The sequence below is a fragment of the Aspergillus neoniger genome (assembly GCF_003184625.1).
Source record: "Aspergillus neoniger CBS 115656 unplaced genomic scaffold BO87scaffold_38, whole genome shotgun sequence".
NCBI classification, from domain to species: domain Eukaryota; kingdom Fungi; phylum Ascomycota; class Eurotiomycetes; order Eurotiales; family Aspergillaceae; genus Aspergillus; species Aspergillus neoniger.
The window spans coordinates 17,984-32,745 of record NW_020291166.1 but is presented as its reverse complement, the minus strand read 5'-3'; the positions used below and the strand labels follow the sequence as shown (position 1 = coordinate 32,745).

The 14,762-nt window shown below is 49.4% G+C and overlaps 6 protein-coding genes across 6 annotated transcripts; 3 read left to right on the top strand and 3 right to left on the bottom strand.

Annotated features, from left to right (window-relative positions):
• The first annotated feature begins 2,559 nt into the window (after positions 1–2,559).
• On the top strand, positions 2,560–3,248 carry BO87DRAFT_156241 (AN1-type zinc finger protein). Its single transcript, XM_025618214.1, has one exon. It carries the CDS (start codon positions 2,839–2,841, stop codon positions 3,055–3,057), a length of 219 nt encoding a protein of 72 aa, XP_025475735.1. The 5' UTR covers positions 2,560–2,838; the 3' UTR covers positions 3,058–3,248.
• Positions 3,249–3,937: 689 nt separating this feature from the next.
• Positions 3,938–4,882, bottom strand: BO87DRAFT_419001 (DUF1754-domain-containing protein). The gene is made up of 3 exons (XM_025626913.1): positions 4,436–4,882; positions 4,144–4,241; positions 3,938–4,055 (listed from the first exon to the last, which is right to left on the bottom strand). The coding sequence occupies exons 1-3, from the start codon at positions 4,766–4,768 to the stop codon at positions 4,034–4,036; spliced, it is 453 nt and encodes a 150-aa protein (XP_025475734.1). The 5' UTR covers positions 4,769–4,882; the 3' UTR covers positions 3,938–4,033.
• A 418-nt stretch (positions 4,883–5,300) lies between these two features.
• BO87DRAFT_156237 (serine/threonine-protein phosphatase 2A activator) lies at positions 5,301–6,776 on the bottom strand. The gene has a single exon (XM_025618213.1). It carries the CDS (start codon positions 6,614–6,616, stop codon positions 5,354–5,356), a length of 1,263 nt encoding a protein of 420 aa, XP_025475733.1. The 5' UTR covers positions 6,617–6,776; the 3' UTR covers positions 5,301–5,353.
• A 1,961-nt stretch (positions 6,777–8,737) lies between these two features.
• BO87DRAFT_156231 (uncharacterized protein) lies at positions 8,738–9,133 on the bottom strand. Its single transcript, XM_025618212.1, has one exon. It carries the CDS (start codon positions 9,041–9,043, stop codon positions 8,792–8,794), a length of 252 nt encoding a protein of 83 aa, XP_025475732.1. The 5' UTR covers positions 9,044–9,133; the 3' UTR covers positions 8,738–8,791.
• On the top strand, positions 9,021–9,728 carry BO87DRAFT_445198 (uncharacterized protein; the record flags this gene model as incomplete). Its single annotated transcript, XM_025628157.1, has 3 exons — positions 9,021–9,099; positions 9,256–9,420; positions 9,531–9,728. Coding segments are annotated over exons 2-3 (236 nt in total), but the record flags the coding sequence as incomplete, so codon positions are not given.
• Positions 9,729–11,015: 1,287 nt separating this feature from the next.
• Positions 11,016–14,141, top strand: BO87DRAFT_156221 (putative cell wall proline rich protein). Its single transcript, XM_025618211.1, has one exon. It carries the CDS (start codon positions 11,302–11,304, stop codon positions 14,023–14,025), a length of 2,724 nt encoding a protein of 907 aa, XP_025475730.1. The 5' UTR covers positions 11,016–11,301; the 3' UTR covers positions 14,026–14,141.
• The last annotated feature ends 621 nt before the right edge of the window (positions 14,142–14,762 follow it).

Below are 14,762 nucleotides of genomic sequence, written 5' to 3'. Positions count from 1 at the left end.
GAGAAAGAGAGGAGGGGTGTGTGGAATCTAGGCACTACTTACAGTAGGCATCTACTATTATTATCATTGTTATTTTGGGTATTTTGTACTACTCACGTACGTCGACATACTGATGCTGTGCTTTGCTATCTATAATGGATCTGTGCGGAGGGCCACGGCTGTGCTTCCATCTGCACCATGTAGGATTTGGCAATTAGCTGCGTGAAACGAACAAAAAGGGCTTCGTTGGGAATAGTGATGATTTATGCACTCCATGGAATCTGCAAACCCAAGGGTAGGTGCATGATGATAATAACACCATCACTACAGGATACTTACTACTACCGGGGTTACTCCGTGGAATCGGTAAGGGTGCCGTTCTGGTTCCCGGGCTCTAGTATATTTAGGACTAGATCGATAGATAAAGTATATTGACGATGGCTTGGAAAATAAAAGACTTCCGGAATTCTACGATGAGATCATCAATATGTACGAAAGGACCACTTGTTTTGTGATGATGATCCAGAAATCCTGATTGTCAAAAGAGGGATCAATAAATAAAAGTCATCAGGATGGGTGCTGGCTGCAAGGTATGAGTCCTCACGTGATGAGTTGGAGGAAAGTTTGGTGAGAAGAACCAAGTAGGTTTTAGATGGGATTCATTTCCAGGTATGGGGAAACCGGGTTGGAACAAGATGGCAAGGTTGGGAATCATAATAATCTTAGAAAATAATCAGGAGGTGTGCACTATACTCCTGTAGTACGACCCTCGGGATGCAGCTTCACTAACGTGCACAGACATCCGTGAAGGGATTTTCTGTTTCCCCTTCCCTCCTCCCTAGTGTCCTCTCTCTCTCTTTCGTGGTGGTGCCTGGATGGAAGAGAGACACAGAAGGGAGGGAGGGAGGGCCCAGGCTTGCATGCATTGTTGGGCCGGATAGTTTTGGGAAAACCGGGGTGGGAAAGAAGGGGAAGGGAAGGGAAGGGCAAGGCAACGTTGAACGGGTCAGTAGACTAGTAAGCGTGGCCGTCCTTTTGGGGTTAGTTTAGTAGGAGGGGGAAGAAGGGTGTTTAAGAGTGGAGGAGGGGACTTTTGGCGGCGATATATACGTTGGAACTTGAGAATGGCTCGTGAGGAGCAGAAGCAGCTGATGTGGACATGATTGTCCTCGCTTAGACAGGATTGATCGGCCTGATGATGATGATGATGATGACGAGAAGAAGAAAGGGGGTGTGGTGGTGGTGGTGGTAAAGTAGTAGTGGTGCTGGTACTGGTGTTGGTTTTGTGAAATGAAAAGGGTAAAACGGCCAGTTGATGATGATGCGTTGGTTTGAAGCATCGATGGACACGTAGAAAAACGGGTAACCTTTGCTCTGATTTTCTCTATTATTGTTTTTTTTTTTTGTTTTAATTTCTTCTTTTTTTCTCTTTGCCTTCTCCTATTTCTCTAATTCTTTTAATAATTAATTATTAAAGTATGGAGGTATTCATTTTTTCTTTTCTTTTCATATTCCTTTTTTTTTTCTTTTACCAAGTCCCCTGGTCCTGTGGAATGTTAAACTTTGCCAGTGACCAGCGAACTTGCCATCTGCTGCTATGTGACTTTAGTAACCAACTACTACTGCTACTACTGCTACTACGGACGACTAACTAATACTACCACTTACTAACTTCGGAGCCTGAATAAGAAGAAAGAGAAGAAGAACTAACTTTTGCCGGGTACCGAACGGGAACCTCGTGCGCATCCGGCCAACGCAGCAAAACAGGACGAACCGAACTCGATAGCCGTCACCCGAAGGGCGTAAATCTGAAAAAAAAAAATAAAAATAAAAAAAATAAAAAAATCAAAAAGAAAGGGAACCAGAATTTGAAGAGTAGGGAAACCGAACAGAAAGATGTATGGATGGATGGATGGATGGATGGCTGTGAAAGGAGAGGACAGTAAGTACAGTACTACTAGTAGTTAGTGAGCAGCGAAACCCAAAGAATCCTGGAAAGTTCTGGGTCCACCAGGCCGATTTGCCTCCACCGGGCGTCGTCGTCGTCGTTGCCCGTCGGAGGAATAGTCCCAAGCGTCCGCAGGGCCTTTTTTGGCTTGTTCTTGTTCGCTGGGGCTAAGAATAAGCCCATCCGGCGCCTCTCTCTACCCTCTCTCGCTCTCTTGCCCTCTCTTCTGTAACGCGGTGCGGATTGCTGCAATGCGCTGATCCAAGCATTGCAGAGCGCCGTTCTTTGACTCAGCAAGTCATCCATGACTCCTCCCCCCCCCCCAAATTCCCTCTTCCCCCCATCGGCCTCCATTCCGTATAAATTGACTTTGCGCTGCGCTTTTGCCGCTGCCACCTATTTATTCGTCTTTCCTCCGCCATCCTTTGTTCTCCCTTCTCTCCTCCCTTTCTATCTTGTGCTTTATCACATCGAGCCCTGACTTCTTCTTCGCTCTGCTCTACTTTCGGTCCTATCTCTATCCGCTGTCCAGCTTAAGCTAAGCTACTTTAACTCCGATCTTCGGTCTCCCTTCCACTATACATAGACCGCCATCCTTATCTGCCTGCCTCCTTATCACGCCTCTCCTCACTCACCTCCTCTCTTTCTCCTCACCGGACTACTGCTCTCCACGTCACCCTCAACCTCCGACACTCTTCCTGTGCTCTTCATCAGTCCTCTCCTTCCGGACTGCATAACATAAAATACTACTCCTGCCAGTTGAGCAACTTTCACTGTCACTACCAGTCCTTCTCTGGGAACAACAAGCACCTCATTTCCAATCCCCCTATCGTCATTGCTGCCCCGGCGGCTACTACTAGCTACTCTTGACACCGCCTCCCTCAACTCGCTCTCTCGCCACCACTTTCATCATGGCGCCCCGCAAGCCTCGTTGCAACTTCAAGGAGTGTAAGGAAGCCGCTCAACGCATCGTCGGAGACTGCAGCTTCTGCAGTGGTCACTACTGCTCTAAGCATCGCATGCTGGAGGCTCATGCCTGCACTGGTCTCGAGGACTGCAAGAAGGAGTCCCACGCCCGCAATGCCGATAAGCTCAACAGTGAGCGGACTCACGTCATTAAGGGCGTATGAGATCCTTCTCTCCCTGGAGATCTCACAATAATTCTCCCTGCTGTGATCTTCTTCTCCTTTTTCTCCTTTTCTTCTTTATTATTCTGCTGCGTCGCAAACTTCATACATATCATTATTAGCGCGGTGTTCCTACTTCCACACTACACACTTATTGCCGGCATTAGCAAGTACTGCATGGCCAGTAACGCTTTCCGCGACAGTTCGCCACCTGGGTTGGGGAGGGAGTTTTGATGTTGATACTGTTCTGTTTGGCGTTCACCACAGCTCTGGAGTTTCGACGGCTATATTTATATATTTCTTTTCAGTATCTATTTGCTGCATATTTCCTTATCACTTTCTTGCAGTGATCGTGTTCATCTTCCCATGAACTTCCCGCGGGCGGTTATTGGCAACGAACCGATACTAGACAATATCTCCATCTTCCAGTTTCGTGTTGGATAGAATTGATGGGCCTTTTTCCCCGTTTGTGAGTGGTTTTTGCTATTTCCATTGGCGTGTCACATAGCCAAGCGGTCATAGGTATATACGCATATTTGTCCACACCTTCCACCATCAATTGAACCCATAGATTCAAACCCACCTCCCGGAATAGCTTAGTACCATCCATCCACAGCGCGGTGGCCGGAGATTAGTCGTGTGCCAGCTACCCACGTAGCTGTAAGCTCAGGTAGCTAGCTATCCCGCTGTTCTGACCACTGAGCGTGCAGAACGTAGCAAGCGTCATATGATAGTAGCCTGAACAAACCTCTCCAACCAACTAGCCCCGAACTCCCATAGGTTGAAACCAACCTGACACCTAGAATCCCTGCAACAACTGAGAACAGAGAAGACCTCGACCCCTCCCCACCCCCCTCCCCCTAGAACCAAAAAGCAAAAGCACCCACCCATTACTACGACTAGTACATAACGAGCCTGAAACAAAGTGATACGATAGCCATCGAGCCCGTACCACGGAGGAAAAGGGCACTTTTTCTTTTTAGCCCGGTCCAATTTTTGGCCTACCACGCACACAGTTAGCCAAGAGAAATTAAAACGTAACCACCTAGGAAAGGGGTTAAGTGGGAAGGAACAGAAAAGGAAACATACATGTCGTGATGTTCACTTAGTCTGCTCAGATACTTGTTTAATTCTTCGACGCGCTCTTTGTGAGTTTTGACCCCTTCTCGTTTCAGGCGCTCTTGCAGCTGTATATGGTTGTTAGCTTATCTTGTCTGTTTGTGACATAGACCTTCATCGCTTCATTCTCCTTATAATGAGAGGGTTTCGAAAAAGCAGCATGTACATCAACCTCATACATAAGAAACAAAATCAATCAAACCAAGAAAATAAAATCAAAAACCCAAAGAGTAATGAGAAGGAAAATGTAATTAATACATACCCTCTTCCGCCTCATCTCCTCATACTTCCTCTCCGCTTCGGTCTTCCCAGCTCCCGCAGAGCCAGATGCTGATGAAGGCTCATGTTCATCAGGGCGAGGTTCCTCTTCAGCACCACTGGCAGTTGCTGATGTTGTTGTTGTAAGTTGCTGCTCCTGTTGATTCTTCTGCTGCTCACTCTCCTCTCCATTTTCTGGAACGGACGATTTCTTGCTGCTGCTGCTGCTGCTGCTGCTCTTCTTCTTTTTCTTCTCTATTCGACCGTTGCTGGTCTTGGAGCCTTTCAGTTTTAATTTGCCGCCTCCACCCGGGGTGGAGTATTCGCTTGGTGCCATTTCCCCCCTTCTTTCTTGGTAAAGTTTTTTATTCTTATTATTGTTCTATGCTTGGGGATAGATGGTCGTGCATGGTTAGGTTGATGGGGAGGTAGTATGGATGATGATGATGATGATGATGATGATGATGATGGGTGGATACTACTGGATGGATGGTGATTTCGGTTGCTGCTTTAAGCGGGTTGGTCAGGTGACTTGTGTGGTTTGTACTATGGGGGTTGGGGTTATGGTGGTGAGAACTACTAGCCTTGATGTATTGTCATTTAGAATACAGGAGAGAAGAATGCCAGAAAGGAGAAGAAATTTGAACTCGTTATGTCTGTTTATGGTTCAACGTGGGTGATGGCTGCTTCATGGCCATGCTGGTGGGCTCTACATATGCGATATTCTATGTCTGGCACCATGCTTGGAAAACTATTGGAAATTCTGTTAACACAGGGGGTGGTACCAGGATTTGGCATGTTCTGTTTGCTTCATTAATTTAAATATCTGGTATATTTCTTTAATGCCCTGCGATTCTCATGTCGAGTTCGGCATCAATAATCCATTTATCCCACACCGAAACTCCATCGTAATATATGCCCATTAATCGAATGGAATCGGGCGCAGCCCGGATCCGCCTCCTCGCTTTCGCATTTCAGCCCCTGCTGCAATTGTGCTGGGTACCTTTATTCCACAGCAATCCCCAAAGTAATCTGTGTGGTCGGCATGGTTGTGGTCGTGGCCATGCTCGTGGTCGTGCTCATCGTCTTCCATATCATCCGTTATCTCCCTCATCCCGGGGGCTGCCGGCAACAAGCTACCGAACAAAAAGTGCTGCATGATGGGAAGCTTGCCCAACACCTCCTTGGCGAACATCTTCTTCATGCCACTCTCGATTTTGCTCCAATTCTTGGCTCCTGATATGTCATCCAACATTGGGCTGTGCCACCGTAATCCCTTTACAGTTTTCACGCTATCCACCCATCGGACCTGATCCAGATAGATGTACTTGCCACTTTCCTCCTCAAGAACTGCCATGTTGTGGATTGCCAATGGCGTGATGTAGGGATGTGCAACGAGCTGGGAGGCACCGAACAGGAACGGCAGGAAATGATAATCATCGAGACCCCACACTCCATGTGATCCAGCAGGTTCCAGGTAGTACGTGGTTTGTATGTCACGCATGAGGTTCATGTAGCTCACGTATACATGGAAGACGATCGCAGGGAAGTCCGTGGCGGAGAATAAGTGCACCTGACGTAGACACAGCAACCACATCATGAAGTTCAACTCGTGACCTGAACCGTAGTCTAGTCGGTCGCGCGACCCGAGCGAGTTGATTAGATAGGTCGAAGCTTCTTCTATGAGAGCTTGATCTTGGAACCCGAGTATATCCTTGTGCCATGCCGCACTTTGTGCTGCGACATCGTCAAATAGATCGCGAAAAGCTGGGTTACCGAATCGCGAGCCGCCTTGGTCGAGTGACGGGTGTATCTCGAGAAGGGATCGGATTTGGAATACTATAGACTGAATTTTGGTGATGATGGGGGAAGGGCTGCCGATCTCCGTGGTTGCCCGCCCCCGCACTGAATCGGAGAGACCGAAGATGAAGGCGAGGATCAAGGTATGGGTTGAGGAGGAGAGAAATAGGTCATGGTCTTGCTTCGATAATATCCGACGCACTGGGCGCGCATACTGATGGGAGGAGAGATCCGGAGGACTGGGGAGAGGCGGGGTGACTGGAGCAGGTTCGCGGGAGGAGGGCGTCTGAGACTTGGCTTTACTCGCACGAAGTTCCGAAAGTTTCTTGGAAAGGTCAATCTTCGGTTTCGGTGCCGGACTAGACACGGAAACTTGTGAGGCCATTTTGAGCGATATAATAAGGAGGTCGATGCGATCCAGTCTTCCTAGTGACCTTGCCGCACGACAACTGGCAGAAGATTGTTGCTATCGTTGGACGAGAATGTGATAAGCAGCCACGGTCATCTGACACCGCCCGCAATGACATAAGATGGATTTGGGCTGTTTGGCAGAAACTGACCGCCTATCAGTAGAGCAGCCATGGCCCCTTTCCTAAGAAGGTATAGCTAGATTGCCACAATATTGAGGCATACACAAGTGTATTCTGGGTCCTACTATTGGGGTGGCGACAAAACCTAATGGGGTGAACAATGGCGCTGGAAAGGCTATCCGAGTTCAGAACTGAGTTGAGCCACATCGGATTCATCGGATTCGACTCGGCCTTTGCCGTCATCCGAATCCGTCCGCCGAGCAGCCCACCAAATCTCATCGAGGAGCCTCGGACGGAGGCTTACTCCGCGCCGTGGATCATGATGGCATATGCGGTGCAACGCCCCCGAACCAACTGACATCACATTTGAACACAAAGTTTTCGACTCCACGAACGAGGAAGCAAAGTGGACCGATCGATTTTCAATGTGGCTAAGTCCAGGGCTTCGGTTCGGATTTTCTGGAACATGAGAGCGATATCCGCTGTGAACCATGGATCGGCGCGGCTGAGTTGAGGCACTATTGACTCGAAGGCAAGTACGAGCGAAAGCGTTCAGCCTGGGGAAGGTTTCCGGAAGACAGATCTGATCGGGTGGAGGGCTGAAAGAGGGACAGTCTCGGAGGGTAAACTGAAAACCATAAGTAGGTAGGCATCGACCCTTGCATTGGATATGACTAGTACTGGGGAAAGGGTCTCTATCCCTTATTATTGTATCGTAAGCCAGAAGAAGGACACAGCGGTAAGATAGGTTACAGTAAGCAGAATACTGCTTCGAATGTTTGTTGTTTCACTTGGGATTCAGTCGGTCGCTGCCTTAATACCAACCTGACCCAAGATCGGCCTATTCGTTCCAGAATCATTGCTTCTCAGAGGGATTTAGGACATGTTATGGAAACCAGAGCGATAAGGGACCAGGAATGCATCTCGACTTACAGTAAGTAGTAGTACTTACGTAGCACTCCGTACTCCGTTGTCGCCTGCGCAGATAAGCCCAAAACATGGGACACGGTTGGTTAGACGCACAACATTTCACACCATGATTAGACTCGACTAGCCCAAGGTGCCTGGTCCCTGTTCGGTGACGGTCTATCGGGTCTGAAGGGAAACTCTGTGCCAGTCAGACAGCCATGCTTGGTTTCCGGCTAGGCCGCATGTACGTCGACGATTCGGGCATATCAATCTTTGCCCTTCAGCCAATAGATAGATGTCTCTGGCTGCACAACATTGATGAGAGATAGTAGATACAAGGTACTAAGTAACCTTGGGCAACGCCACAGACAGCTCGCATGATGTCTTGATGATAGAACTTCTTGTACATCGTACCGATGAGTCTCGATTGATGAGAAAGTAAGTATAAGCCTCCCATGACTCAGTTGTCGTCAGATCCTCATTCTATTGGTTCTCCGACCAGTTCAGGATCACCGGTCTCTTCCCAGGGGAAGGAATAAATCAGACTGCTGAGAAGGCTACTAGCTATCGAATTATCTAGACCGCGACATGGCGAAGCTGAAACATCCATATCATCGTAGTCGGCGCGGGAAGATGATGGGAGCTGAATTGCGTCTAGGGTAGAAGCAATTGGACGGGTCACTCGGCGCTTCTACAATACCTCTTCCGTGGTGACTTTATCCGGGAATCTCAGCGGCGTATCCCGTAGTATGCAATGGGCCGTTCCTGAAATAGAAGGCCACAACCAAGATCGGCCGACGTGGCTGAACTGCATTGAAACTAGAACTGGAACACATGGGCGATACTATCTAGTCCTCACTAACAGTTTCTTGGCAGCCAATGATAGGCGTGACATGTGCCGCCAGACTCAGGTGGCTAGTAAAGATCCTGACAAAAGTATTGGTCCATCACTTATCAGGGGAGGGGAGAGAGGGGAGTACTAAGAGGGGAGGAAAGTGATGTGCCTCACTCTGAGAGGGAAGAATTGGCGCCCGTCTTCCATCTAGTAGTTACGAACTTACGTAGGTGCTCCATGCCTCGTATCGTATTCAAAACCTTTTACAGTAAGCCACCATCATCCCTTATTCTGTCAGTGTATTTATTGTGTGGATGATGTTGGTCAGGATGCTTAACGGGTTCGCAACAACCGAGGAAGATGATGCGATCATGGGATGAAGTCGCAGATGATGGAGAATGATCACCAGGGGGACGGGAGCACAACAACACCAAGTTTGGGGGGAAGGAAATCTATTCTTGGTTGTCTCTGATTTCCATGCGGGATGTTTCAACTTGCATGGCTTTTCCCCTCCTGGATGTCGGGACGTGTCAACCATTGCAGGGATCGCTGGCTGGCTGGCGAAGTTGATTACTTTAGTAAGTAGTTTGTTTGGTATCGATGTACTGTAAGAGAAGGTTGCGAGCGAGTGGGTAGTAGTAAGGAAGTCAGTACTAAGAGTAAGAGTAGTAAGAGTACGAGGTGAAAGTAACTAAGCCTGTAACAGGTTTAGTACTAGGTACGGCTAGTAGACACAAACTCCGTATTTAGTCTTGCTTTTTCGGCGCGACGGGGCAAGGAGTCAACTGGCGCTAATTAAACTAGCTTGAATGCAGTTAGCCCAAAGCGTCTAGTGGGTGGCGGTCGGTCTTTCCCCACCGAGACAAGCGAGATTTCGATGCCCCTGTTCGTGTTGCGGATTGGCCGCCCGTTCAGGTACCGCCAATTTAGTCTACTGGTGCCTGGGGGGTTTTCTCCGGAACTTGACCCAATAATGGTGGTCCCCCATCACATATTGGAGTCATGCTGGTGACAAGTTAATATAGCCCAGAGACACTACCAAGCCATTCACGGGCCATCAATTCAGCATGGAGATGGATCGCTAATATCAGCTTGATTATTATGCTCCATAATGCCAAATTGCCGCCATGCAAGAACCCTGATTGCAACGGACGGCATGAACAGGTGGCAGTGGGAAAGTGGAGACCTCTGGCTCTGGCACTGGCTCTCGCTCTTCTTTCTCCTCCTCCATGCCTGGCTTATGTCTCAAGCTCAACCAGGGATGCGCACCGTATTCGCACTTGGTAGCAATCAGACACTATGACGTCTTCTATATGAAGAACTGCAAGACGAACATTTGGGTTGTAGATGGAAAAGTGAGAGAACCACTAAATGCATTAGATCTGCCATCCGCATTGTTCTCCTAAAGTAAAGACTATCGGTTTTTGCTAGACTGTCCGGATTCTGTACCGGTGCCGAGAAAAAAAAAGATATTAAAAATAAAAAATAAGGAAGCCTGCAGATTCGGAGTATTGCGACTTCATCGACAGGGTACTACGTACGTAGGCGCAGTAGTAGCAAGTTAGTAGGCACGCATTCATCCGAGAACTCCGCAGGCCTGACTAACTGAAAGTATGCAATTTCCCCATGAAGACGCTGGCCAGACTAGTCTAGTCTAGTATTGATGGATTTTAATGCTACGATGGAGCCCTTCACTATCACCTTTAATTAGTAGTGTGGCCTCGAAAGCGGGCTAGTGCGAGACAAGTGAGAAAGCGAAAGAGGGAGAGAGAGGGCGAGCGAGTGAAAGGTCTGCCTAGTAATTACTGACTGACTGGCCTTTCTCCGTACTTTACCGGTGCGCATCGTTCGGTGGTCACGCCTCCGCATGCTGACTGGAGCGCTGGGCGATCGGATGGCCCTGGTAATACGCGGTACGGATCATTTGGTACTAAACCAGGTTGAACGGTACGGGCGCGGCCCCTCCGGCCACCCAGCCAATCATCCCCTGCCGCCCTCCATACGTCGCCGTCTCCTCTCCTCCTCCTCCACCACCAAGCCTTTTGCTGCACCTCAGCCTTTCCTCTCCTTCCTTCAACTTCATTTTCCTTTTTCCAGGTTGATCCTCTCTCTCTCTCTCTCTCTTTCCTCTCCCTCCCCTCCTCCATCTCTCCTCCCTCTTCCTCCTTCTCCTCTTCTTCTTTCCTCCCCCTCTCTCTTCACTATACCTTCTTATTCACATTAACCTTTCACTCTCTAAACTTCACTTCGCCCTCCTCTCCCGACTCTTCCGCCCATCCTCTCCTCCTTGGCCCGTTCCCGTGGCCGTCCGCTCCTTACAACACCAGTCTCCTTCGTCAACAACAAGTACGACATACCTTCAACTCCCTCGATTTCGATACATTCATTCGATTCGCCGTGTCTCTAAAGCGTTGCTCGACCACTGAATCAGTTACAAAAGCGATTGTGGAGGCTTGTTGTGTCTTTAGGTTTCAAATCGTTTTTGCGACCTTATACTCGGACTTGTATTCTTTCGGCTCGTATTCATCGGATCCTGGGGTCTCGTCTCTTCCTTGGTGCGACACTTGAGAGTTTGGATTCAAGGGTTCAATGGTACCATTGCAGAACTGAAGGCCTCCAGACAGCACCGGGCTTTCCAATCATTGTAGGGAAGCCACCAAGGTCTGGAGGTCCCCGTGCGTCGTCAAGGTCACATCAACTGTGTCCATTACTTGCCACGGCGTGATTCAAGTCATCTTATTGTATCAAGGTTTAATCGGTATTACCCAGACCTCTTGATCAACCCGGCGTATCGTTATGGCTTCGATATCCCTACCTCCACAGCCTCAAGCTAGTCCGGCATTCTCTCCATATATTCCCCCGGCTGATCTGTCTCCTGAGGGTCACAGCCGCCGCAACCTGAGAATGTCTGCTCCGCTCCCAAACCCCCACTTTGTCTTTCCAGCCCGGGATCCTAGCGATGAGACACCCCAGTCTTCGGAGACCGGTGCGAGGGCTGCTCTGCCGCTCCCAGCGTTTTCGTTCAACCCGGGCGCTCAACATTCATCACAACCATCGATGCCCTCTCTCTCCCCAAATAGACCAGGTGGACACCGCAGACGCTGCAGTGAGTTCGTTGGTGGTGAACATCCGATCATTCCGCCTGCGTCCGTCGAGGCCACTCAAAGCAAGGATGACAATTTAGCGCCAGCACCCGCCAAACTTCCCGCTCCAGGGCCCGGCTTTGGTGCGGGTAGTCAAGGAAAACGCCGCCATGCCCACCGCCGCTCGGCTGCTATATCCAGTGTGGATCTCACGGCTATCTCGAATGCGCTAGACTTGAAACCATCCATTGGAAGTGCTCCATGCTTTCCGGCAGATACAACGCGCGAAGGCCATGCTTCCAATGACCCTCCCAGACCAGTCTCTCAGTCCGCAGCTATTCTGACCCGGCGATCTCCGCCAGTATCGCCTACCATCGTGATTGAGGAAGACCACTCAGAGGTTGTTGAACCTGGTACTCCTAGCTATGTGCCCTCGCCCGGACGTCACTCGGCTGAGATTCTGTCGAAAGAAATTGGGCCGGCGGCAACATCAGGACTTGGCGCCTCCGCTAGAAATAGCGGCTATACTTGCTTTTCTCCTGCAGTCGACAACACACAAGCTAAGGCTGAAAAGTCAAGGCCAAGACCTCGAACTGCGGATGCATCCTTCATGCTAGATCCGAGCAAGACCGCCAAAGCGGACGATGCATCGCCCATGAAACGGCCATTGTCTGCGGCAGGCCACTCCCGTAATCGCAAGAGCTTGTCTTCAGGAATCCTCGAGCACCTTGCAGGCTCATCGCGACGTTCCTCTTCCTCTTCCAGTGGCTCAGAAAACAGCTCGAATACCTCGGTTAGCGAGACAAATGACTCTTCGGAATCTCCTTCAGGCAAAAAGAAATCGAAGTCCAAGAAGAGGCAGAAAAAAGTGCGGTCTTGGGCGGGCGCTCTTCTAACAAGGGGTAAGAATAAGCGCCATACCAAGAAGGACATGTCGGTATCAAACTCCACTGCCTCTCCCCCTGCGTTAACCCGGACAAATTCGGATCTCGGTTCTGGCTTGGACGTTGATTTCGATGATGACAACATCGTCGTCTTGAGAACACCTACCAACCCGGCTACACCGGAGTCTAGTCATCTGCCTCCAGAGGAGGAGCTACAACCTAGCCTGGATAGCTCCTGGAAGCCAAGGAGCTTTTACGAACAGAATACTCAGAATGATGCCTTTAGCCCAGTGATAGATCTAGATGCAGCTCTGGGTCCTTTCAATACCCCTGACATGCGGTCTAGTCGTGTTGCAGAGAGTGGTTTTTCAGCGGCAACGAAGCGGATGTACAGTGGTGGCCGACGAGGTGAATTCATAGGTCCAGAAATGCGCTATCATCGACGTGCAGAGAGCGCTCCGGAAATGCCCCCGTTTGATCGCAGCTTTCTCGGTGGCAATCGCTTTGTCACCACCTCAACCTTAGAGAACCCCGATGTTCTGTACGAAGAAGAGGAGGATGCTTTTCTTGCTGCCACCGGCGATTCTCAGCAGGGATCTGTTGAACAATCAGGGCCGCAGGTAGCCGCATCCGACATCGTTGAAGCAGATAGGCAATCAGAGCAGAGCAAAGACAGCTCTGATACTCTGACACACCAACCGCTTGCTCAAGAACTCAACAAGGGCGATATATCTCACGCTGGTCTTGGTATACGGAAGGACGAACCAAACGATGCCACGGACATTGCTGCTACACGCCCGGATCAGGAGGAACAGAAGTCCGCCGCAGAGCAGGCCTCGCTCGCTCAGTTCCACAATGCGGCTAATCCTTTCTCTGCTCCGCTGCAAAGCTCGACAGAGACGGGCCGACAGGAGTGGCACCATAAGCCCGTTCCACCGAGTCCCGACATCTCGCCTCGATTTATGCCTGCTGACCGCGCTACTACCCCATTGGAGCTGACCCCCAATATCCCTCCGTTGTCTCTCCAAGGCAACAATTCCCTTCCAAACTCTTCTTTCCCATCTCCCGACTTCACGCTGTCTTCCGTCGACGTTCCTCGCTCAGTGACGACATCGTCCACGACCGATCGTAATTTTTCGAACCCCTCATACAATCCGTCCGTGGATCTTCCTCAGGGTTCAGTTGAGGATGTGCCCTCACTGACCAGCAGTGCGTCAACCGCAACGAACACGTTGAACCGAATTTCCGGCACGTTCTTCACTCGTCCTCGCTTGTCCACCGATCGTTCGGCGTCTTTTTCTGCCGCTGTGCGCCGTCGTACCAGCCAAGCTCACAGCTCTAAGAGATCTAGTCTCGCCAGTCTCTCCAAGCTGGTTGTTGGACCCCACGCAGAACGCAGCAAGCTTAGCTACGAAGAGAAGCCACCGGAAGATGAGCCTGAGAGATCCAAGAAGAAGGGCCTTCGCATTAGCAGGCTCATGCACTTCTGGAGAACTAAAGACAAGGACAAGTCCTGTCTTGAACATGGTGTTCGGGATCAGCGGCCCTCTTGAGCCATCACTGCTGTGACCATTGTCTGCCCCTTGTACATATCTAACCTTATGATTCTCTTCGACGTGGTCTTTGCAAGATCTCTTTATTCCACCTTTATCTCTTCTTCTTCTTTCCCCTTTTTACTTCTTTTTCTTTTCATTTTTATTATTACTCGGACCGGTTCGCCTTTCTGCGTGTTGGGTGGTAACTGACGAATTTCTTTTTCATCGACATGTGGTTAAGCGTAAGAGTATGAAAGCTCTATCTTGTTTTTTTTTTTCTCTTTCTTGTCTCTCGTTCATGGCCGGTTGCAGTTGTGAACAAACCCTTCATCTCCGTTCGCTATTCAATGTTTCAGGGCCCATCTTCAGTTTCAAACAATTTTCTCTTGATTTTCTTCTGATTTCACTATCATCCATCTTTCTCTTCTTGCATTCATTATGGCATCCATATTTATGTCATTCTTTTTCCACGAGCCTTTCTTTTACATGGGCTCATTGGTTCTGTTGGCGATGTTGGGGTCCTTCTTATTATTCGACTTCCTTGGGAGGTGCATGTCATTCAATCTTGAAGTGCAAGCATCCTTGCCACTTTGAGTATGCAGATCTACATGCAAACAGTATGAGCTGCTCACAGACAAATCAATCTACACTCCGCGTCATCACTTTGATGGCGTTTACTCAGTAACCATTCCGAGCCCTTGTAGTTTGTCACGTGTATGAAATATTAGTATGAAAATCTGTTGTCAGTACTACAG

Coding starts and splice junctions, on each gene's coding strand:
- BO87DRAFT_156241 (XM_025618214.1), top strand. CDS start 2,839: ATGGCGCCCCGCAAGCCTCGTTGCAACTTCAAGGAGTGTAAGGAAGCC.
- BO87DRAFT_419001 (XM_025626913.1), bottom strand. CDS start 4,768: ATGGCACCAAGCGAATACTCCACCCCGGGTGGAGGCGGCAAATTAAAA. Junction 4,242..4,435: donor AGGAGATGAGGCGGAAGAGG/GTATGTATTAAT, acceptor AACCATATACAG/CTGCAAGAGCGCCTGAAACG. Junction 4,056..4,143: donor CTAAGTGAACATCACGACAT/GTATGTTTCCTT, acceptor TGTGCGTGGTAG/GCCAAAAATTGGACCGGGCT.
- BO87DRAFT_156237 (XM_025618213.1), bottom strand. CDS start 6,616: ATGGCCTCACAAGTTTCCGTGTCTAGTCCGGCACCGAAACCGAAGATT.
- BO87DRAFT_156231 (XM_025618212.1), bottom strand. CDS start 9,043: ATGGTTGACACGTCCCGACATCCAGGAGGGGAAAAGCCATGCAAGTTG.
- BO87DRAFT_156221 (XM_025618211.1), top strand. CDS start 11,302: ATGGCTTCGATATCCCTACCTCCACAGCCTCAAGCTAGTCCGGCATTC.